The sequence below is a fragment of the Arvicanthis niloticus genome, chromosome 21, assembly GCF_011762505.2.
Source record: "Arvicanthis niloticus isolate mArvNil1 chromosome 21, mArvNil1.pat.X, whole genome shotgun sequence".
NCBI classification, from domain to species: Eukaryota; Metazoa; Chordata; class Mammalia; order Rodentia; family Muridae; genus Arvicanthis; species Arvicanthis niloticus.
The window spans coordinates 39,792,813-39,816,805 of NC_047678.1; the positions used below are offsets into that span (position 1 = coordinate 39,792,813).

The 23,993-nt window shown below is 50.4% G+C and overlaps 1 protein-coding gene across 8 annotated transcripts in view; it reads right to left on the bottom strand.

The window, feature by feature from the left end:
• Scn5a (sodium voltage-gated channel alpha subunit 5) overlaps positions 1 to 23,993 on the bottom strand; it is a 97,925-nt gene that overhangs the window by 27,466 nt on the left and 46,466 nt on the right. For 4 of the 8 annotated variants that reach the window (XM_034524981.2, XM_076917901.1, XM_076917897.1 and 1 more), the window contains exons 13-20: positions 19,890 to 20,022; positions 18,909 to 19,147; positions 12,139 to 12,312; positions 10,607 to 10,963; positions 6,883 to 7,323; positions 5,431 to 5,592; positions 2,784 to 2,904; positions 1,957 to 2,111 (exon numbers count right to left, since the gene is read on the bottom strand). In XM_034524981.2, the coding sequence (XP_034380872.1) occupies positions 1,957 to 2,111; positions 2,784 to 2,904; positions 5,431 to 5,592; positions 6,883 to 7,323; positions 10,607 to 10,963; positions 12,139 to 12,312; positions 18,909 to 19,147; positions 19,890 to 20,022 (1,782 nt within the window). The remainder of the gene's footprint in view (positions 1 to 1,956; positions 2,112 to 2,783; positions 2,905 to 5,430; positions 5,593 to 6,882; positions 7,324 to 10,606; positions 10,964 to 12,138; positions 12,313 to 18,908; positions 19,148 to 19,889; positions 20,023 to 23,993) is intronic. The other 4 variants (XM_076917900.1, XM_076917899.1, XM_034524984.2 and 1 more) reach the window with 2 other exon arrangements.

Here is a 23,993-nt window from a genome sequence, read left to right on the forward strand (position 1 = left end):
GCCTTGTGCTCTAGCCCAGGCCTCCCCAGCTGTGACAGACTGCAGGCTCTCACTGTGTGACCCAAAGCAGGCCTCCCCAGCTGTGATGGACTGCAGGCTCTCACTGTGTGACCCAAAGCAGGCCTCCCCAGCTGTGATGGACCACATGTTCCCTGTGTGACCCCCAAAGCAGACATCCTTCCTTAAGGTGCTTTTGATCAGACATCAAGGAGAAGTATAAAATATACATCCCTAAGGCAAAAAAATATAAAATTTGAAACTTTTTGAGAGCTGATATGACACCAAAATTCCAGATATGAGCATTCATGAAATTTGGGTGTAGGCTGTTCAACTGGTAATTTTATGCAAATGGTCTCAAATGCCCAAACCCCTAGAATCAGAAACACTTCTGGATAAAAGAACACTTTTGAATAAAATAATTCAACCAGCTCAAATTTTGTTTTACGTTTAGTATTTTTGAGTCGGTTTCTTGCACATGGCTGAGAATGTTTTCAAGATCAGAGTCCTTTTCCTTTTGAAAAGTGAATTTTATCCAGTTATGTTTATTATTAAAATATGCTTGATCTTACTTGGCTATATAATTTTCTGTTTTCTACACTTCCTCTCAGTTTCTTAATTTTTTTTTTTTAAGATCTCTGTTTTCTTAAATTTTCCCCCTCAGCACTTTGGAAGGGATACAGTTTGCTTTCTGTTAAACAAGTCTGTAACTTTAAACAACACATGCAGACTTCTTTTCTCCAGTATATCACTGACGTAGTTTTTTAGCAACAGTGTTTGGCTGACTACCCTGATTAGATTCACCAGATGCTTGCCAAAACTCCTCCTCACTTATGCCAGCCTGAGATTTCCCCCACACAGCCTAGACTAAATGGCTCTGGCTGCCCTTGTTTGTGGCTGTTTAAAAACAAAACTTGTTAACATATTGTCAAATCATACTTCTCTGAAGCCTACAGAGACTTGGCTCTGCCTGCAGATGGTAAAACAGCGGGCCGGCTGCAAGTCATGGCTCCAGGCCCGCTCTAAAGCAGGGAGGGGCGTGCAAAGTGCTCCCTCTTTTCCTGTTGCCAGCAATACACGTGCCTGCTCCCCACTTCCTCTGAGGTACTCCTTGCTCTCTGGCACCTCCCTCAATGATCTCTAGGACCGCCCATCTTTGTAGAAGGTCTATAGGCCCAGAGCTGGTGCTTGTAGGCCAGATGAGAATTTTTTGGAGGGTTTTCACTGCTCCTCCTTGCCGGTCCCCTGCTGTGAGCTTCCATGCTTACTCTGGGGAGTCCTCCCTAGCTGCTCCTCCTCCTCTTGACTTCACCACTCAGAGTCCTCCCTTCCATTCTCACTCTGTTTCTACCTCGTGCTGACCTTTGACCTCTCAAACCTGTAGAGTCTGGTTTCTCCAAGTAGAGGCCAGAAACACAGAGAGCTTAGAAAGGACCATCGAATAAACAAAAGGTTAAGGACACATCTGCCTTACTATACTGGGGCTTTTGAATGGTGGGGGTGAGTGACAGATGTTTCCATAGAAGCTGATGCACTCACAGAATGTGACAACGTGTGAACTACATGGCTCAGCCTGTGGCCCACACAGAAGGCACGGCTGGTGTGGAGCTGCTATGCCCAGTCAGTCATGGCTGTGGTTTAATGGCCTCGCAGCACATCTGATGCAGAGGGCAGGTGGATGAGCTCCAACGTAGAAGGCTGGAAATCCAGAGAAAATAATCTCCCTTTCATGGAACAGGGCAGTGGGCTGGACACAGGGCAGGGGCCAGGTCCTCTTCTCTGGCCTGCATAGCTTTTGTATATGTTGGATTTCTGAGCACTCTGCTCCAAGGGACCTGGGAGCACATCCACAGAGGCACTGCCCCATTTTCTGAACTGGTACTCTAGCTAAAGATGTTTCCTTCTTGTTCCTTTCCTCTTGTAGCCCTCCCTGCCCAGCCCCGCATCCCCAAGAGTTACCAGTGCTCCACTGCTGAGCAGAATCATGAAGATGATGAAAGTCTCGAACCAGCTGTGCTCCACAATGCGGTAGCAGGTCTTGCGCAATCGCCACCAGACCTTCCCTGGGGCCTGCGTTGTGTCCACCATGCAGCAGGGACAGCGTCGGACACAGCCTGTTGGAGGAGGGCGACAGGCCTGTGAACACTTCAGTCTGATGGCAGAAGGCTGCCTGTTTGAGGGGATGACCGAAAGGTTGGGAATGATGGGGTACATGGTGTGGGGTCAGAGTGCTGGAGGTCTGCGGGTGCTCTCTGCAGAGCCACACACTCAGCAAACACTCTGTTGAGGATGCTGGCTGGACTGAGCAGGGGTGGGGCTGGGGATGGCATGGCTGCCAGCCTGTTCCTCTTAGGAAATGAACTCTGGAGACACTTATCTCCCATGATCTACCCCCTTGGGAATGCTGGATTCCTAAGTGACCACCGACAATGATGGAAAACCATAGCTACCATCCAAATGCACCCATTCACAAAGGTGTGCGGGTGTCAGTCACCAACATGGCCGTATACCACAGCCACTTGGGTAGACAGGGAAAGACTCCATGGGCAGGGCATGGTGGACCTGGGTTAAGCTGGCTCACATGTGCCTGCCACGCCACAAGCATGAGGCTATCATCCCTTAGTGATATTGTGGGTCACCATGGGCAGACCTACTATGACCCACATCACAGAGGAATGGTAAAGGGAAGCAGACTCCAGCTCAGGGGGAGGCATGGCACGGCCCAGGTGCTGAGGAACTCTTGGTTCTCTTGTCCCCTCTGGGTATGGCTGAGAGCTGCCCAGTACCTTCAGTAAAGCAGTCTTCTGGGTCCTTGACGTCCTCGCCAAGGTCTGGGATTTGCTCCAGGAGGTCAGCAGTGTTGGTCATGTCAGCAGTGCTACCCTCCGAGTAACTGTCCTCAGGGGTCTGTGGGGGAAGGGAGGAATGGCGTGAGCTGAGGACCAGCCTCCAGCTCCAGTCTAGCATCTGGGGGAAGCCTAGGTTGAGTCCAGATGGCTCCCTCTTTGCACGCCTGTGACTCTGAGATGGAGATGGCTCAATGCCTGCCACAGAGCCACTTAAGGAGGGCGGAGCAGAGGCCGGGTCTGTGATTCTGGTGTGTGGAGTTTAGGGTTGGGGTGTGTTGGGGTGTGAGTGGATTTGGGAGAACTCAGATTAAGGAACACATCTAGCTTGGACAAGACAGACAAAGTGGGGGTACAGTGGGAGCACCCATTGGTATGCAGACACATATCCAGAACAGAATCAAAACTAAGACACGGGCACACAGCCAAGACACACGCACACAGCAGCAGGTCAGACATGCAGAGAACATGCCAGCAGCAGACCATGCTTCCCACTCAGCTCACACAGGCATTGTCCTGGGACACAGAAAGTGCTGGAACCTTTTCCTCCCTGGCCCTAGGCTTTCATAACTTGGTTGGTTCCCAGGGAGCCTCCAGGTCAGCGGTTTTCAACCTTTGGGTTGCAACCCCTTTGGCAAACCTCTGTCTCCCCAAATATTTACGATTGATAACAGTAGCAAAATTATAGTTATGAAGTAACAACGAAATGATTTTGTGGTTGAGGGTCACCAGGACATGAGAAACTGTATCAAAGGGTCGCAGCATCAGGAAGGTTGAGGACCACTGTTGTAGGAAAGACATCTCGTAGCCTGCGTGAGAGTGTCTGTGCCTTGTGGCTGAGGGTGATGCCACGTGTATGTGGGTAGATAGAACTCCCCGTCCTACCACTGTGAAACTTTCAGCTTAGCCGGCCCCTCTTCCAGAACAGTTCAGCCAGCTGGGGTGGTCGCCTCAGGCCTTAATATGAGCCAGCATATGGGTCGGGCTTGATGCTCTGTGGCTTCCCGCCAGCACACGCTGAAGTTTACTTCAGCAAACCTGCTCTTGGCCTTGGTCTAATTCCTCTCTTCTCCGAATCTGCTTCTCTTGTGTCCTTCCTGGCCTCTCTAGGGAGCACTGCCCCTACAAGTCATGCCCCATCCCTACTTCTGCTTATGGGGAACAGAACTTATGCCTGAGGCCAGCCTGGGCTCTTGACTGAAAGCTGCAGTCTGGCCCTTACAGCTTTTACTGCCTTCTTTCCCCTTCCCGGGATGACTCCCTATGCCCGCATCTGTACCTCCTGTTTCTCATCACTTCTGAGGTTTGTGGTCTCAGGGATTAGGTCTCATGGGGAGGGGCAAGCCTGCTTGGAGTGGTCTTCCCTTCCCCTCTCCCCTCCTTTCTGAGACAGGAATTCAGAGCAGCTGCTGTTGACCGTGAACTTCTGATCTTCCGGCCTCCACTTCCCAAGTTCTGGGATTGCAACTGTAGGCTGGGTACTCCCAGTATATGCAGTGTTAGGGATGGAGCCCAGGGCTTTGTGCACTAGGCAAGCACTCTACTAACCCAGGCTACAGACCCAGCCTGGAGGAAGTCCTTCCCCTGGGAACACCATAGCATTTCTGTCGCCTCCTCTCTCGGACCACAAACATCTGAAGGGAAGAACCTGCAAAGCTTACACTCTCTCCTGAGGCTTGGGATCCCAGATCCTCCTCCTCCATGTCAAGTGTTAGGCCATCTAGGGAGAAGGCTGACCCGCACGCACCGTGAGGACAGTCAGCCATGATGGCGGAGCATCCTAGGGCCTGTCTTACAGGATCAAAGTCACAGGCACTGGGTTGAGGAGTGAGGTCACCCGGCATTCGGAGCACATGGCTTCCTTTCCACATGCTTGAAGCATGTGAGGCTGAACAGCATGGCTGGCCCTTGGCTTGGGGGCTCAACACTCAGATATGCAGAGGAGCCAGGCAGGTCACACATGCAATCGGGCAGGTGGTGTTGCAGCAAACCAGAGAGTTTCCAGCCGGAGGCTGGGGAATGGCTACCTCCTGTCTACAGCATGGTAGGACCACTCTCAAGTTTTCAAGAGAAACAAGAAATGTGGATTTTTTTTTTAAAAAAAAAATTTAAACACAAAAGCTCTCAAGTGTGTGGCAGTTAATTCAAAGTAAAGCCTTTTTGTGGCGGCAGTAAATCCTGATGACAGGCTGAGATGCCCCCTCCCTTCTTTTTAGTTTTTGCAGGGAACACAGGGAAGAGGCATCAGATGACTGAGATTGTGAGAACTGTTCTGAAGATCATTCAAGTCCCCTTTGGATACGGGGAGTCACAGGATAAAATGCCTGCCGATTGACACAAGAACACAAGGGCAAAGCGTGAGGAGAAGGGTGAACACACGGAAGGACTGGCTTAGTCGGGCCTCAGAGTCCTGAGCTGGGGTGGGTACCATTTCTCCCTGCCATGACACTGGTTTCCCACCCTCCTCTTTGTAACACATCTCTGTGCTGTCAATGACACACTTGCTCGGGTTCCCCTTAGCAAATGTAGCTGGTGCTGTGGCCTCTCACAGCCTGGCCCTGGCCCCAGCAGCAGACCCCACTGTTACCTCACCACACCCCGGGGCCCGGGGCTCCGTTTTCCGCTCTTGTTGCCAGTCTGCCTGAGATGTACTGGCCTCAGCTTCAGAGGACGTGGTCTCTGACACCTGGCTCCAGGCCCTGGGCTCTTGGGGGGCCTCATGGCCACCAGACACAACTTGGGATTCCTGCTGAAAAGACCCCATGAGCAGAGCGCAATCACCCAGGCAAAGGGTCTCCAGGGCCCTGGCCTTGTGGGCTGCAGCCCCTGCCCACTGCTTCCTGGCCTCTTCATGAACCTCCATCTACCAAGGACCCCTTCCTCTGTTGACTTGGGTAAGTATGGGCCAAGCTCAGCATATTTAAGACTCCCTGAAAGGGTGCAGCTGGACCACGACGCACATCTTAGGAATGCTATCAGCTCTCCTCAGGAAGATGCGCTGACTTCTCAAGTTCTGAAGACATTGCAGTGATTAGCCTGCACTGATTCCCACAAGTCACACACACACATGTCCACACACACGCATGCATGCATGCACGCGCGTGCGCACACACGCACGCGCACACACACACACACACACACATACATTCACGTATTCATACATGCATGGATGCACACACACCCGAGAATGCACACACTTTGTCCTGGTCCCAGGGGAAGGGGAAAAGAAAGAACAACCAGAATTCTACTCCCATCTCCTGTGCAGGAGACATTGGAAGCTGTGGTCCTAGTAACCCTAGCCCTCCCTCCCTCAGCCGCCCGTTAGGGCCCTACAACTTGAATAAAAGGGCCAACTCTGAACTGTGAGGCCATCTGAAGCAGGAGGAGGCAGAACCATGAACCTGGACCCAGATACTGACAGCTGAGGAGGTAGCCAGAAAGTGCCACCAACACGGAGGGGAAACTGGTTACGCTTGACCTAGGGACCTAAGGACCAGCATGGAGCCCAGCTCAGGTCAAGGGAGACCTGAGGGACAGATACTCTGCTTTGGCCAGACTCTGGTCCTAAGTGTTAAAAATAACAGGTTGAGAGATAAGATAGTGGTGTCTCCGACACCTCCATCTCAGGGATACTTATTTTTAAATCTCAGAATTAGCCTCAGGCATGGGAGGAGGGGAAGAGATGGTTGTTAGGTCACCAAACCGTAGCCCCTTCTCACCCTGACATCTGTCTCTGCTGGTCCTGTTGCTGCGCAATGGTCAGAGTTGGGGGTGGGGTGAGGTGGGGGATGGAGGTATTCATCAAGTATGCCTAACCATGCCTCATGGTCCCTGTCTGTAAGGTTAGCCAGGGATGAATACTAATTAGCAGAATAAATGGGCAAGCTGGAGTTGGCACCTTTCTGAGGGGCCAGCTGCTGTGGGGCTTCTCTCCCCGTGCCACTGCTGAGGTAGTCTGGTTGAGGCTAGAAGCTGTGCTCTGGACTCCATACAAGCAGGTGGTTGTCCCATCAGGACGGGGGTTAGGGGGATGGCTGACCTGTTTGCTAGACTCTTCCTCTGTGCCAAGGCTGTTCTCTTCATCCTCTTCCTGGTCATCAGTGTCTGACTCAGCCACTGCGATGGGAACACACACAGGCTCCGTATCCTCAGGGGTGCCCTGGCCTGGTCGCTTGTCTTCCTCAAACCGTGTTTCCTTGCGGGCTGGGGGCACCTTCTCCACCTCTGGGGGTGGTGGGGACCTGGGGGCGGTAATACAGCTGGGCAGCTGGCTGTGGGTAGCAAGAGCAGCCGGCTTCTTAGGTCGTCGCCTCAGGAGCCCACAGCAGAAGTCCCAGGTGGTCCTCTTGACAAAGCGCAGGCCCCTTTGGATGCGAGCCAGGGCCAGCTGGAGGTTGTTCATCTCCCCATCCTCGTCAGGGGCTGTGAGGTTGTCTGCACTGAAGGAGCTGAGCAGCAAGGCCAAGAAGAGATTCAGGACCTGTTGAGGAAACAGGTCAAGTTCACCCAGGCACTGCTGGACTGGAGGGGAAACTGAGGCCCTAAGAGATTTGAACACTCCCGATGACAAACAGCTCAGCGGCACAGAGCCCAGGATGCTAGGCTCTCACCCACCCCCACTCCTTCTCCTCCATACGGAAGCTTCATCTACAAAAGGAAAATGAATTAAAATTCTTTCTGTGAAAGGTTCAGGCAGTGAGAGTGTAGATTCAGGTCCCTTGTACTCCAGCTCAGGGTCATGGGGAGATCCTCTGTTTATCCAGTGTTGAAGGCTACAGAAGAGAAGACAGCGAGGGGCTTGCCCAGGGTTACACAGGGAGATGGGGAAGAGCCTTAACCAGGCACCAGCAGCCTCTACATTCAGGTCTTCCTTTTTCTCCTCCAGCCTCTCTGGACTAATGAGGCAGTGGGCACAAGTGGGGAAGGGTGACCCCAGGGCTCCCTCCTAGGAAGTGGGGAGTTAGAGACAAGGCAGAAGGTCCTCAGAGAAACCATTCCCAATTTAAAGAGCTTTGAAAGGGCTGGCGAGTCCTTGGGTCAAGGGAGGCATTAGCCCTGCCTCCCCACAGAGGCAGGCTACCTGTTAAGCATCCATGGCTGCTGACAGAGCATTCTGCCTGTCTTAAGATGGTCTTAGCATCTTTCCACTTGAGGGTCACAGGAAAGCAAGTAGAGAATGGACAGTGGCAGGAAAGGAGACGGGGAACACGCATGTCTCAGATTGACGGTGGGGGTGTGACACACCTGGAGGGACACTGTGGGACAAGTGTATTGCCTGGCCCCATAGAGGGGAATGGAGATGGCAGCAGGCGCGTAAGCATTCCCTGGCACCAGGTGTCTCCTGTCAGTCCCCAGGAAAGAGCTCAGCTGAAGGGGCCCTTTGGCCAGGTGGCCACACAAATCTCTGAGCCCCTGCCTCTATCTCTCTTAAGCGCCTCAGGGACGCACCCCACCACAGGGAGTCCATATCTGCCAGGAAACCGAGGGTGAGCATTCTGGTAAAGGTGGTCGTGGTGGTGAAGACCAGGCCTCAGTAAGAAGCCATAGATTATAAAGTAACATGCATTCCCATGGCCAGCAAAGGCTAAAGGTGCTTCTGTGCCTACTCTGCAGAGAAGTGACCACTTCTGACCCCTGGTCACCTTTTTCATGTCCTTACCGGGGTCGCGGGATTCGATATTAATCAAAACTGCTATCAGCACTGACCTCCAGCCTGGCCCCTGGCTTCTGTCCTTCAGGTCTAAGCACAGCCTGAATGTTCCTGCTGCCCACTGTAGGTCCTCCTTGTGGCCCCCATCCCTCACCCATTCCTGGTCTCACAAGTCCTGACTCTGTAGGGAGTCCTGGGTCTAAGCTTCAGGCAAGATAGGAGGCCCTGTCCACCCACTCAGGACCTGAGGGCCTCCCATCTCCAGCTTCTGAAATTTCGTTTCTTCCAGGGCTTCCCCGTCAATCATGCATGGCTCCCAGCCTTGCCTGGTCCTTTCCCGTTTCACCAGTGAGCTGGAGCTCGCTTCCACCCACGCGGCTGGCCCCAGCGGCGGCCCAGTTCCCGAGGCGGCAGCGTGGGCTGCCAGTAGCGTCCCTCCTCCAGAGCCTCTAATCTTCTTGTCCCCAGGCAGATCCGCTCAGAAATGGCAGGGCTCTGTGTGAGGGGCGGCTCAGCCAAGCATCGGCCTGAGCGCTGGGCACATTTTGCTTTTGCTTTCCTTTTGGAACAGAAAAGAGCCAGGCAGCCTTTGGGGCCGGAGAGGGGATTAAGTGAGGCTCCACCCCAAGGGGCAGCTTTTGAGGGGACAAAGACAGATGAGGGGGGCCTTCAGCTTTATGTCTGGGGACCGAGAGGATGGACAATCTGCTGGGTCCTGGCCTGGCTGAGGCAGGTTTGGGGAATGGCTCTTTAGTCCATAGTTCTATGGGTAGGTAGGTCTATGAGCAGGCTAGAAAGTGGATCTAAACGCCCCTATGTGCCTATATGCTGGTAAGACACTGTGTTGCCTAGAAGGGGCATAGTAGTCACAGTGGGGCCAGACTGTGCAAGTGTCGTGTGTTGGTCACCTATGTATCCAATGAAGTGGTCCCCATCCTGAGCCGATGACTAACTTTAACTTTGTCTCTTCTGAGCTGGAAGCCTTCCTTCACTTCCCTAGCTGGGGAGAAATGACTCTCACGGATTCTTCCCTGGGGGAACTGACCAGTTATTTTTTTATGAGGGTTATTTCCCCACATCTCTCAAGCTGGCTGAGTGCCATGAGTGTCTGAGCTAGGCCACTCTGCCCTCTGTAAGCCCATCAGCAACCACCATAATGTTTGGGCCGCAAGAAATGCTGAACAAGACTTGTTAATCTGAGTAGAAAACCATATAGTAGTTCACTGGTAATGAGGAACAAGTCAATAAGCAAGTGAATGAATTAAAAACAAGCGAATAACGGATACACGTGTAGATGGCGTGCAGATGGATTAATGAACAAATGCAATGTAGGGTGACCGAGTCAATGTGAACCACTAAGTGAACCACTTGCTGGATGGACCAATGAATGAATGGAAGCAGTGAATGAGGGGTGTATGGGTAGGGTGAATAAGGAGTGAATGGAAAAGAATGAATAAGGAATAGGTATAGATAGGGGTAGAGGAATGAGTGGAGGATAGTGGAGAGAGGAGAGATGAGTGAGGGATGAATGGGTGGGTAGGTCTATGAGCAGGCATGAATGAGTGTGTGTGAATGGGAAGTTGGCAGACAGATGACTGAATGAGTGGACTGGCAGACAAATGAATGAATGGATAAATGATGGATAGATGATGGATGGATGGATGGATGGATGGATGGTGGATGGATGATGGATGGATGATGAATGGATGGATGAATGGATGATGGAGAGATGGATGATGGATGGATGGATGGATGGATGATGGATGGATGATGGATGGATGGATGATGGATGGATGTTTGATGGATGATGGATGGATGGATGGATGATGGATGGATGGATGGATGATGGATGGATGGATGATGGATGGATGGATGGATGATGGATGGATGGATGGATGGATGATGGATGGATGGATGATAGATGGATGATGGATGGATGGATGGATGATGGATGGATGGATGGATGTTGGATGGATGGATGATGGATGGATGGATGATGGATGGATGGATGATGGATGGATGGATGGATGATGGATGGATGGATGGTGGGTGGATGGATGGATGATGGATGGATGACGGGATGAATGCATTCTGAGGCCCTTGGCTGACTCACCACAAGGTTGCCAATGACCATGACAAGCAGGAAGACCAGCAAGCACAGCGACTGCCCAGACACCTCCATGCAGTCCCACATGGTCTCAATCCACTCCCCACAGAGGATGCGGAAGATGATGAGGAAGGCGTGGAAGAAGTCCATCATGTGCCAGCGGGGCAGCAGGCCAGAGTCGCTGATGCGGTGCCTCAGCTCTGAGTAGTTCTTGCCGAAGAGCTGCATGCCCACCACGGCGAAGATGAAGACAATGATGGCCAGCACCAGGGTCAGGTTCCCCAGGGCGCCGACCGAGTTCCCGATGATCTTGATGAGGGTGTTCAGGGTGGGCCATGATTTGGCCAGCTTGAAGACCCGCAACTGAGGAAGGAGGGAGAGGAGACGCCTTTGTGGTAGACCTGGGTTGCTGTTTCTCATGGACACTGTTAGGTACCCAGCTCTTGCCCAAAAGCCCTGGGAGGCCTGTTCCCCTAACGCACACCTCAATTAGTTTCTCTTAGGGAATTCCTGCTGATTTTTGGCACAGTCTGTGGAAAGCCTGCTGGGCTCCAGCCTGAGCCCATCTCTCTGTCTTAGCCCTTTCTCTGCCCCCACACTAACCTTCTTCCTGTTACTCTCATCTCCAGGAGCTTCCAGTGGGTTCTCCCAGCCTGATCTGTCCTTCCTCTTTTGAACCTGTTCCCATCAGATATGTTAGGCCAGATAGAGTCATCTGACTCACCCAATCAACCACCCTCTTTCTTTCTTCTCCTCAGTCAGCACAGAGAAAGATGGCAGGTACTTCATATTTATTGGGCACCCAGGCTGTCCCAGGCCCATGCTTAGGATGGATTGACTTAATCTGAATTCCTAATGGCCACGTAAGGTTGGCATGGTTACTGCCCTCTTTTGGTCCTCAAAGGAAAAGTGACTTGTATAAGTTCCTTGAAATGGGACCAAGATTAGAGCTTAGACCCAGGCTTTCTCTGCTCCTCCCATGGAAAACTGCCACAGTTCTCCTCTAGGAAGCTGTCCCTGATCACACCACCTGTCCCAAGTGGTCCTCAGGCATTTTGAGCTCCAACTGTGATCCACAGAACAGATTCAGCGGCATCTGAGACCCACCGAATCTGCCTCTGCAGTTTCAAAAGATCTTGGGTAATTTAAGCACCGGCAAGTTTGCAAGTTTAAAAAAATGCAACGTCCTGAGTGAGCCACCCATAGGCCTGGCTGTGCCTATTGGCTTATGGCTTTGGAGGACTGAATCTCCTGACTTTTGTTTCTCATCTGTGAGCTGGGGACGTCTTAACACAGACCCCACTCCTGGTAACTTTTGGGACTAAGGAGGTATATGACAGGCTCCCCAACTGTCTAGCTGTTCCCCCAAGGAATGACTACCTCCACCTGACATCCCCACACTGGTGCGGGCACCCACGAGCACTTAACAGTGTCTTGACATCATCAGGACATGACAGAGCAAAGCAAGAGCATCTGGACAGTGGCAGCAGAGAGGTGTTCAGAGCCCCCCACCCCCTGCAGTGGGTCCAGGCAGATACCAGACGGAAGGAACGTAGCACAGACAGGTTTCCCATGCGGGACAGGCCCAGCTCCATGAGACTGAGGATGACAATGATGCTGTCGAAGATATTCCAGCCCTGCTGGAAGTAGTGGTAGGGGTCAAGGGCAATGATCTTGAAGGTCATCTCCGCTGTGAAGATTCCCGTGAAGACCTGAAGAGAGAGCAGGAGTCAGTGGGTCCTGAAGACCCTGGCCAGCAAGCACCCTGCTTCCTGATTCTTGTCTTGCCAGTGTCTTCCCCGAGGCCTCTTGGTGACTGGCCAGGCTCATCAGCTCAGAAACAACCCATATTCATCACGGTCTCTGCAGACACGTGCATCTAACAGCCACCTACAGGGGCAGCTGGGGCAACACGCTCCAGAGCTCGTGGCCTTTGCTTCTGTCTCTCCCCAGGTTTCCTTTCTCCTCAGAAAGCGTCCTTACCCGCTGAGCCATCTCCCCAGCCCATGTGTATTTAAGAGAACTCATCCAAGAATCGGATGGGGAAAGTATCACTGTCCCCATTTCACAGGTAAGGAAATTGAGGCACTTGAGAGATGAAGTAGCCGTCTAGGGTCACACAGCTAGAAAGCTCAAGAGCCTGTTGAAGGACATAGTCACAGGTTGGCCCAGAACATGGTCTGCAGCCCACATGTGGCTGAGGCCTAACACAACAAGTAAACTTAAAAGTTGAAATTAAAAAATAATTAAAAAAAAAAAAATTCCTAGTTCTTGAGTGTGAGCTCCTTAGATGACAATATCATGCTGCAATGACCGAGGCTGGACACACTCTCCCAGCGACATTCCTGAGGGAAGGAGCAGAGGCTGTTTTCCCAGGTTTACCAACTTGTGACAAAACAACCTGACTTTGGCTTGTGGAGCCTGTGGTGTTGGCAGGTAGCCATGACACAACCCAAGGCCCTGACCATCATGATCCCCAGAGGAGGGTATGCCTGCTGAGGTTGTAGCTGGTAGCTTGGCCATGGTGAGGAGCTGGTGGTTGGCCCAAGGAGGCACTCGGGAGCTTCTGGAAGGGGAGGGTGGTAGGTAGCACACCCTAAGAACTGTACCAGGCTTGGAGACATGGGAGTTGAAGGCACACCACAGGGGGCAGCATTCAGCAGGGAGGTTGGTTAGCTGGCCTGGGCACGCTTAGGAACTCTGCCAAAGCAGAGACCACACGCCTTTCGTCTCTGTTCAGATGGGGCTCTGAGGAAGAAGGCTGGGGGAGGACTCGCCACACATGCTCCACGCAGCCCCACGCTCACGCTGAGAAAGAATTGTTTCTCAGAGAGGATCTCAAGATCCTGCAGCTCCCCCCAAATTATATGGGCTGTCCTCTGCCCCTCCCCCAGCACACAGACTGTTTCCATAGTTTGTCCATGTCACAGACCCCATCTCCTCAGGTCTCCTCATCCATCTGCTCTACCACGAGACTCACTGCCGTCAGGTGTGTCCAAAAGCACTGAGTCCCTGTGCTTCCTGACATAGCTAAGAGGACTTTCAAGCACATTCCTCCCCCCCCCCACCCCTCCCCGGCCAGCATCGGTAGCACCTGGGCATCTTCTGGAATAAGCAACAGTTAGATTCTGACTTGCAGGGTACGTACTCCCATCTGGTACCACTACACGCGTTTCTGTGCCTCATGGGAGCTTCATGCACCCAGCCTGAGCTCTTACTCAGCTGTACTCAGACCCCTATAAAGCACTCAGCATCCCTGATAGTCCCTAAGAGAGGCCACTGGCTATTCCTCCTTCAGGACACAGACATGGACTTCCCTAGAACCCGCCTGGGCATGTGAGAGTGAGTATGTTTCTAAGGCCTGTCCGAAGAGCTTGTGAGTGTTACTCCTCAGTTCAGGGTGGCAGTGATCTGCAAAGGCTCCTGCTCTCCATCTTGACGAAGCTCCCAGCTGTTGGCGTATGACATGCACAGAAACACAGAATACCAACCAGATGTGTGGCACAAAGACAGCTCTGATGCCCTGTAACCTTAGGCCAGCTTCTCCATCTATCTGAGCCTCAAGTGGGCTTCCTACCTCCCATGAGTCCTCAGCAAGAGGCTTCCCTATCAGTGCGGATGGAGACTTCCCAGCAAGTGGGAGACTTCTGGGGAATCTCAGACAGCGGAGCTTGGAGTTTGAAAGAGATGATTCTACTGTTAAAAGCTCTTCCAGAGCATCCAGTTCAATTCCCAGCACCCACATGGAAGCTCACAACTGGCTGTAACACCAGGTCGGGGGTCTGACGCCCTCTTGTGGTCTCCTTGGGCACTGCACACTTGGTACACATATAGACAAAACACTCATACACAAACAATAAAGATTTTTTTTTTCAAAAGGGGTTCCTTTTGAGACAAGGTTTCACGGGGCTCAGACAGGTCTCAACCTTGGCTCTTCTTGACCTCAGCGTTTATCTTTCACGAGACTACACGATGCACAGTGTAAACCCGAAGTTAATGGGTGACACCGTGACCTCTTTCCAAGCTAATTGAATACAGCTTCCAGCTCCCTTTTCTTTTCTAGTATTATTATTCGCATCTGTGGCAGATCCTACAGCAGAGATGTGCCATACTATTTCAACTAATTCTCTACGGTAGACAATCTGCTCTAGAAAGACTGTCATAATGAGTATCATTTCGCAGACATATTGTTCAATTTGGAACGTTGTCAATGACCATCGGTGTGGATTCTGATATGGTTAACTGGTCCCCAGAGACAGGTTTTAACTAACTCCACGAGCAGCATGTGACAACTGTCTCCCTCTAAGGCTGATCCTGTGTTTCTGCTCCTCACACGCAGCTGTTTTATCAGCCATTCCTTTATCTCTGTGTATCTTCTTTTGCCAAACTGCTGTTCATAGTCGTTGTTGATTGTCCTATTACAGCGTTTGCTTATTTTTGAATTATATGTAAACATAACTTTTAGATTAAAAATGTTATCTCCCAGTCTGCTATATGTACTGCTGTTGTTTTCCCAGGCTTGTCATTTATTTTTATTTTTATTTTTTTAAGTTAAGAAATAGTTTAAGAGCTGGGCATGATGGTGCATGCCCATAATCCCAGAACTGGGGATCGGAGGCAGGAGGATCTGGTGTTCAAGGTCCTTTTTAGCTTTATAGTGAGTTCAAGGCTGGCTCGGGTACATGAGACCCTGCTCATACAAAACAAAACAATAAAATGTTAACATCTTTCTTATTTCCTTCAAGACAGGGTTTCTCTGGATAGCCCTGGCTGTCCTGGAACTCACTCTGAAGACCAGGCTGGCCTCCAACTCAGATATCCCCCTGCCTCTGCCTCCCGAGTGCTGGGATTAAAGGTGTGCACCATCACTCCTGCCCCAATGCTGTTTTATTTATTATCACAAAAATAGTAGTAGCAGTAGGCAGAATCTGTATTTGTTGTAAACTACAGTGGGCACTACCTATCACATATATAGATGCCATAACTTTTTTGGTTTTATAATATATCTTAATAGATGGTAGAAAAATTTTCCCCAAGACTATTTATTTATGTGTGTGAGCACGCATACATGCATGCAGGTGCCTTCGGAGAGAGGACAGGAGGAATCTGCAGCTTCAGACAGTAGTGAGCCACCATGTGGGAACTGAACCCAGGACCTCTGCAAGAGCAGCAAGTGCTCTCAGCTGCTGAGACACATCTCCAACCCCAGCCCAACCTGCTGTATTTTTAATTCCTTCATAATGGGAGACTTTTCAAGCTATCATCTCCCTGATGTTGCCTTTGATTATGTAATGGGCTGGACAGTTTAATCTGCCAGTCTCCTCTTTTATGGAATCTGCCTGAAGAGTCTGTCACCATAGCAAGATTACCTACCTATGTTTATTTTGTTGATTTTGTTTCTTTACATTAATATTTAAGCCACTTGGACTATATTAAATTAAAGAAAACCAAAGCCTTTCATATTAGCAACAACGCTATCCAAACAGCACCAAATGCAGCTGTTACTGGTAGCGAATACCGGTTTAGTACATCAGTCAATCACAAGCTGACAGTTCGGGAGAGTGGGTTCTCCATCATAACCAACCTCTGCCCAGTCCAACCCAGCAAACTACACTTAAATCCTGCAATGGCCATCCGATGGGCACATAACGTCTGCAGATGCACCAGGAGACTGCGTGCTGAGATGTACTAAAGACCACTCAATAAATACCCCCAGCCGCACCACGAGACTCCGTGCATTAGATGCACCTCCCCCTTGATTTACAAGAAGGAAAATACAAGAATAGCCAAATGGGCTTAAACGACTGGAAAAATGTTGAATAAATTCTGCAAATGACTGCTTAAAGCCCTGGGTTTATAAAGCAGTTAAGGAAGAAAAATATCCACAGCTCACAGTGTGTGCGAGGTCAACCTGCCCGTGAGTCACCAGAGCAGCTGGGCCTCAGATGGGGCCAGGTCTGCTGTGAGACAGACCTGAGACCCAGCCAGGGTCCTCGATCAGTGAGCCCAGGGGCTCTGGATAGCTCTGCTGAGGATCTCTAGAGAGGCTGGCAGTGCCCACGTGCCAGGACACAGTGGATGCATGGCTGATTCTTTTCCCACCATACCACCCCTCCTGCCTCAGAGTTTCTCCATCTGTAAAGTCAAGATGTGGGGTCAGTCTGTCTAATAACAACTACGGCAACCATCATGTATGCTGATGGCTGGTTGTTCGTGCAAGTTGGAGGGAGGCATGTTGCGGACATTATCTTATTCAGCCTCATTAGCTTCCGATGAGGTCCATATCGTCTGACTCTTGCATTTATTAAATTCAGCAAATACTCATTGTGCCAATTACCAGGACTCAGTAATTTGCTTGAGGTTCACAGTCAGTAAGAGCTGAGTCAGAATTCAAACCCAGCTCTGCATTGTCGGTGGCTGACTAAACACACTTGATTATCCATCACCCATCTACCTGCCCACGGGCTGCCACCGTCTGTCCACACATCCATCCTCCTCTCTTCCTTCTCTATATAGCCATCCACCCACTACCCACCCACACATCCATCCTGCTCCCACTCTGCTGCTCTCCAATCACTGTCACCTACAGATCCAACTATCTTTCCTTGTGTCCTTCTCTCTATCTCCCTCCCAATCTAATTATAGACGCATTCACCCATCCATCTCTCATTCCATTATCTCTAATCATGTGTTTATCTTTTTATCCTTCCTCTCTTCTCTTCCCAGTTATCCATCTGTCTATCCTTCTAGTCTTATTCACACCACTCTAATTACACTTCCATCCATCCTCTCATCCTCTCATCCATCCTTCCATCCTCCTATCCATCCTCCCATCCTCTCATCCATCCTCCCATCCATCCATCTTCCCATCTATCCACCCATCCTCCCATCCATTCATCTTTCCATCCATCCATCCATCCATCCATCCATCCATCCATCCATCCTCCCATCCATCCATCCATCCATCCATCCATCCATCCATCCATCCTCTCATCCATCCATCCATCCATCCTCTCATCCATCCATCTTCCCATCTATCCACTCATCCTCCCATCCATCCATCTTTCCATCCATCCATCCATCCATCCATCCATCCATCCATCCTCCCATCCATCCATCCATCCTCCCATCCATCCATCCATCCTCCCATCCATCCATCTATCCATCCATCCTCTCATCCATCCATCCTCTCATCCATCCATCTTCCCATCTATCCACCCATCCTCCCATCCATCCATCTTTCCATCCATCCATCCATCCATCCATCCATCCATCCATCCATCCTCTCATCCATCCATCCATCCATCCATCCATCCTCTCATCCATCCATCTTCCCATCTATCCACCCATCCTCCCATCCATCCATCTTTCCATCCATCCATCCTCTCATCCATCCATCTTCCCATCTATCCACCCATCCTCTCATCCATCCATCTTCCCATCTATCCACCCATCCTCCCATCCATCCATCTTTCCATCCATCCATCCATCCATCCATCCATCCATCCATCCATCCTCCCATCCATCCATCCATCCATCCATCCATCCATCCATCCATCCATCTTTCCATCCATCCATCTTTCCATCCATCCATCCATCCATCCTCCCATCCATCCATCTTCCCATCTATCCACCCATCTGCCCATCCATCCATCCGCCCATCCATCCATCCATCCATCCATCCATCCATCCATCCATCCTCCCATCCATTCATCCTCCCATCCATCTTTACATCCATTCATCCATTCTCCCATTTATCCATTCTCCCATCCATCTATCTATGTATCCTCCCACCCATCCTCCCATCCCCCATTTGTCTCTCACTCTCCTCCATACTTACACACCCACCATCTACCCACCGCCTGTCCTTTGTTCTATTCTTTATTGAGTCATCCATTCCTTTATCTCCCACAACTTCTAATAATCCATTCATCTCTCTGCTCTCCCCTTCTCTCCTCTGCCCACCCACTCACCCCCTCCTTTCCTCACTCAGCAGCACTGGATGCTCATCTGTACAATCCCTGCCCTGCAGAGCAGCCCCTTCCCTCCCGTACTTCCTCCCGAATTTGCTCACCACTGGCTGGTCTCCATGCGTTTCACATGTGCCCACTCACTTTTGTTGATAGCATTTGAACGTCTTCATAAACTTTAACCCCATCCTCCCACTCAAACCAACACCTTTGCTCCCTCCTCTAAGGTGTCTCCAGGGACCGATCCCTTCAAAAGCTCCTGTGATGTTCAGAATCCCTTCCCCAAGCCATGCCCTTCAGGGATGCCCACTTCAGAGCTGGTGACAGGTAGTCCTTACCAGGTTTCCGACCTGCAGCATCTCCTCAAACTCGTCTGTCATGTTATAGTGCTCCAGAGCCATGAAGAGTGTGTTGAGCACGATGCACATTGTGATAGTGAGGTCAGCAAATGGGTCCATGACCACAAACTTCACCTTCTGCTTGATGGACATCCAGAGTGGGCAGCACTCCCAGATGAGGTAGTGCTGGGCAAAGCGGTTCCAGCATGGTGGACACTTACGGTGGGACTCCTCCAACTCTGGGGACAGCCAGGGAGTTAACTCGGTTTATTGATCAAGTTGTGTGCATCTGGTGCCATTCTAGAAAGGTCTTGTGACTCGAGTTGGGGGGACAGCAGGGTGCTAAGTGGCTCTTTACTCTGGGGATGTGGGAGGAAAGGGCTGCAAAGATTAGAGACTACACTGGATGTGGGGAGACGGGGCTATGGCAGATTAGGCCTGTGTAGGTTTATGTAAGACAACTATGTTCCATGGATATGATGTTCTCAGAGCAGGACAGGTTGCAAGTGAGGGCAGGAAGCAGAACAGTCAAGTTCTGATACGACTGAGGTGAGGTGCTGGGATAGCATATAAAACACAAGCATGCACACCCAGGGCAGGAAGACACAGGCAGGGCGTCCAGTTTGGCTTGGAAGGTGAAGTTGCCTAGGGTGGGACCAGCTGGTATGGATCTAGGATTGCTTTAACAGTCTAAGTGCATATGGGAATGGCTGATAATAGGCTAGAACAGGAAGGGCTAGACAGGGTGGGTTTAGACGGACTGAGGCATGCTTGGAAGAGGGGTGAGGAAGGGCCTGGGGCAGTGGATGGATGTGGGGGTACCTGGGAAAGAAGCAGCAGAACCAGAGAAGAGACCAGAGAACAGGCAAGGACATTCACAGCCAGAAGAAATGCCTGGAGGTCCAGGGGTTGGGGCAGACATGACGCCGAGGGGGCTGGAATGGAGGTTAAAGGAGGAGGGAAGAGTGGGGGGACACTGACCTTCCAGGGCGCTGGTGAGGACACTGACGGCACTGAGTGCTCGTTGCCGCGCTCCGGGCTCCTCAAAACCATCTGCACATGGAGCCTGAGGCGTCAGCATCTGGGGCCCACCAGGCTCCTCTGACGGTGTGGTCTGCGTGCAACCGGGAGACATGCATCAGCCAGGGAGAGGCTCGGGCTGGGGAGGACTCAGGAAGACGTAGTGACAGTCTTGTTTCTGTGTTTTGCTCTTTAATTTTAAAATTGCATACACTCCATTCATTCTTGTGGGTGTGTGCACATGTGGAGGCCAGAGGTCGGCCAGCGGGCATCAGCTGTCTCCCCTGCCATGTGAATCTCAGGGACTGAAAACCCAGGTTCTACAGGTTAGCAGTTACAACCTTTGCCCACATAACCATCTCATTAGCCTTAATCAATCTATCTATCTATCTATCTATCTATCTATCTATCTATCTATCTATCTATCTACCTACCTATGTATGTATGTATGTATGTATCTATCTATCTATCTATCTATGTATCTATGTATGTATCTATGTATCTACCTATGTATGTATGTATGTATGTATGTATGTATCTATCTATCTATCTATCTATCGATCTATGTATCTATCTATCTATCTATCCATCCATGTATGTATGTATGTATGTATCTATGTATCTATGTATCTATCTATCCATCCATGTATGTATGTATGTATGTATGTATCTATCTATCTATCTATCCATCCATCCATGTATGTATGTATGTATGTATGTATGTATGTATCTATCTATCTATCTATCCATCCATGTATGTATGTATGTATGTATGTATGTATGTATGTATGTATCTATCTATCTATCTATCTATCTATCTATCTATCTATCCATCCATGTATGTATGTATGTATGTATGTATGTATGTATGTATGTATGTATCTATCTATCTATCTATCTATCTATCTATCTATCTATCTATTTTTGAGACAGGGTCTCTTGTAGCCCAGGCTGGCCTTGAACTTGACATGTTTCTGAGGATGCCCTTGAACTCCTCCTGATCCTTCTGTCCTTACCTCTCAGGTGCTGCCGGGGTTATACGTGTGTGCCACCACGTCTAGTTCATGCTATGCTGGGGATCCAACCCAGGACTTTGTGTAAGCGAGGCAAGCATTCTGACGGCTCTGCCTACTGAGTTACATCATAGCTCCAAGGATGGAGGTCTTGCTGGGATAAGGAATGCTTGACTCGGAGAACCAACCCTACTCCAGCTGACAACTCCCTGATCCTCCTGTCCACCACCGTCTCCTTCCTTCTATGTTCTCAAAGTACACACACCGCACAGGCCCCTCCAGTACCGGCATGCCATATATGTCAGTACACACAGCAATGATTCTAATCAAAGCTCTGTATTGCCAAGCATAGAGAGAGGCTGAAAAGGTCTGACATGCCCTAAGGATACATTCATAGAAATGTCACACAAAACCAGCAAGGTGCTTAGATGAGGCCAGTGGCAGACCATGTCATACAGAGGAGGTATGCTTGGGTCTAAATCAGAGAGTTTGAATTTTTAATGGTTATATTTTTATATGTGTGAGTGTTTTGCCTGCATGTATATGTTGACGCACCATGTGTGTGCTTGGTGCTCATAAACACTAGAAGAAGACATTGGATCCCTGGAACTGGAGTTGCAGACAGTTGTGAGCCTCCGAGTGGGTGCTGGGAATCAAACTTTTGTCCTCTGGAAGAGCAGCCAGTGCTTGTATCTACTGAGTTATCTCTCCAGCCTCTACTTAGAAAGTTTTAAATGGTCCTGAGATTCCTTGTCTTGCAATCTACCTTCATAAACACTTTATACACACACCAAAAATACCAAGAGAGATACTCTTCTTTGCAGTGGTGTTCCTCGTAACTAAACAAAATGACTAGCCGATAGGAAGAATATTAAATTCAATCATGGCCCCGGCTTAACCCTGAACTCCGATACAGACAATAGTGAGAAGCTGATCTGGGTACACTCACTCCCTTGAGCACATCTCCAAGACAGAGTTAGATGTAAGAGCAAGACAAGGATCTGGAGAACGAATGCCCTAGTGTCCAAGTGCTGACACTTGTGGAACCGAGCCGGGGCACAGTGGAGAGTGACAGACAGGTCCCTGTTCACTCAATGAGCCTTCACATTGCTGGGTTGCAAGCAAATCACGGGCAAGTAGAAGGACACTGCTGGCAGCATCGGGTGGGCGGGCCTTCTCCAGGCTCCTTCCCCTAACTCATCCTGAACAAGAGAGGCCTCCTCCCACTCCAACTCCCCTCCCTCCACCCCCACGCTGACTGGGGCCCTATATACCCAACACAGGGCACTGTTTGCAGACTAGAAATGGGCTCACAGGAGACCAGCAGGGAGTAGGGAAGGCATTCCCAGGGGCTTCTGCCGGCTAATCTCTTTGACTTTTCAAATGTCTCCATCTTGGACGCTAATTCCTTTAACCTTACAAACGACTCCGCCTAGGCCCTGTTAATCCCTTTAAAGTTACAAATGGGCCCTGCAGAAGTGAGAATGGGTGAAGTCAGAGTTCCCGGTAATGAAGTGTGTGAACTTGGATTCCTCCCGACATGTGCAGCACAATGAGATGATTTTCTCCCTAATGGGATTAGGAAATTCTATTAGCTCCAGCTCTGCCTGCCTGAGGCCGGGGCTCCAGAGCCGGACTTGGAAGCCAGATACCCCACCCTCCAGGTGACAGGTCCTGAAGGACACAGATGACTCCACAGCCCTTAGGGGTCTTGAAGTTCCTTCCCTTCACTCCCTATATAGGGGTTGGATGCTTGGCAATGTATCCCAGAAGCCTTTGCTCGCTCATGTCAACAGCACATAGTAACAGTAACCAGTAACATGCCCAAGCAGCGAGATCTGGCCTAAGCCCTGGACCTGTTTCAGCTCCCTCGATCCCACTACCACCTGCTGACGTACGTGTTAAATCTGATTTCCACTTTGCAGGAAATTGAGACGCCAGATGATTAACCCGTATAAAGACCCACAGCTAGTGGCCATGTGGACCGGGCCCTCCCTCTTCACACCACCTTCCTGACCAAGATCCCATCATCCCAGTGGTTTCCCTGTCTTTGCTATCCTGTCTGTAGATGTGTTCCTGAGTGGGCTGTTCAGATACTGGTATGTGGAGTTGCAGGGGTCAACTGGGCAGTCACCAGTGTGCTTCCTCGAGAGACCTTCCATGATTGTAAGCACCTTGCTGACAATAGCCCTAACAGTTGCTGCCTCTGTTCCAGCCTCACTGACCTCATGGAGCCAGACAGGCTTGTTCCCCGGCTATCTGCCCTTTTGCTGTGTGTGACACACTTTGGTATGGAAAGCACGGTACTGTGACATTTTGACAGCGCCAATCATGTTCCTGTATGTCTTTGGTCCTGTCTACATTAGCCACTTGGAGTATTTTTCACCCAATATACAGATGAGACACTTAAAAGTGCAAAGGCGCACAAAGACTTGCCAACAGCCATCTTGCTGGTAAGCTGCGACCTAGAACCCAAACCTAGGCTGATGTCGAGAGCTTAGGCACTAACCACTCTGCACACCAGCCCTCCCAGATGTAGAAAGCAACTTGGTTCCTCTTGTCGTTGCTGCTTAAATATCTCCTGGCATGTGTTTTGGGGGTTCCTCTCTCCTTTTCCTGCTCCCCACTCCTAACACTTACTATCTTGGCTGGCACTGAGTTACAAGTTGGTAAAATATTGGATTATATCTTACTGAGTGAGTGCGGTCTAGAAGCCTCTGAGGGCCCTATTTGCCACCTAGCCCTGGTCCCAGGCTTGCCTGGATGGCTTGTTCCTGTCGGGCTGATGCAGAAGGTGCCTGATACAGCACATGGGCCTCAGGACACCGGTCTTCTGTGGCACCTCAGCACGGACACTGCTGACATCAGGTGTGAAATCTCTGACTCTTTCACTCATTACTACCCCACACGTGTTCACATAGACATTTTTCTTTCTGTCTTCTCTTTTTCCTTTTGACTTGTCTGCCTGCCTAGTTGGCATGGAAACTACAAATGGAGAGATGCAGAGTGGGGCACACAGTAGGTGCTTGATCAACATTTACCGAGTAGTTTT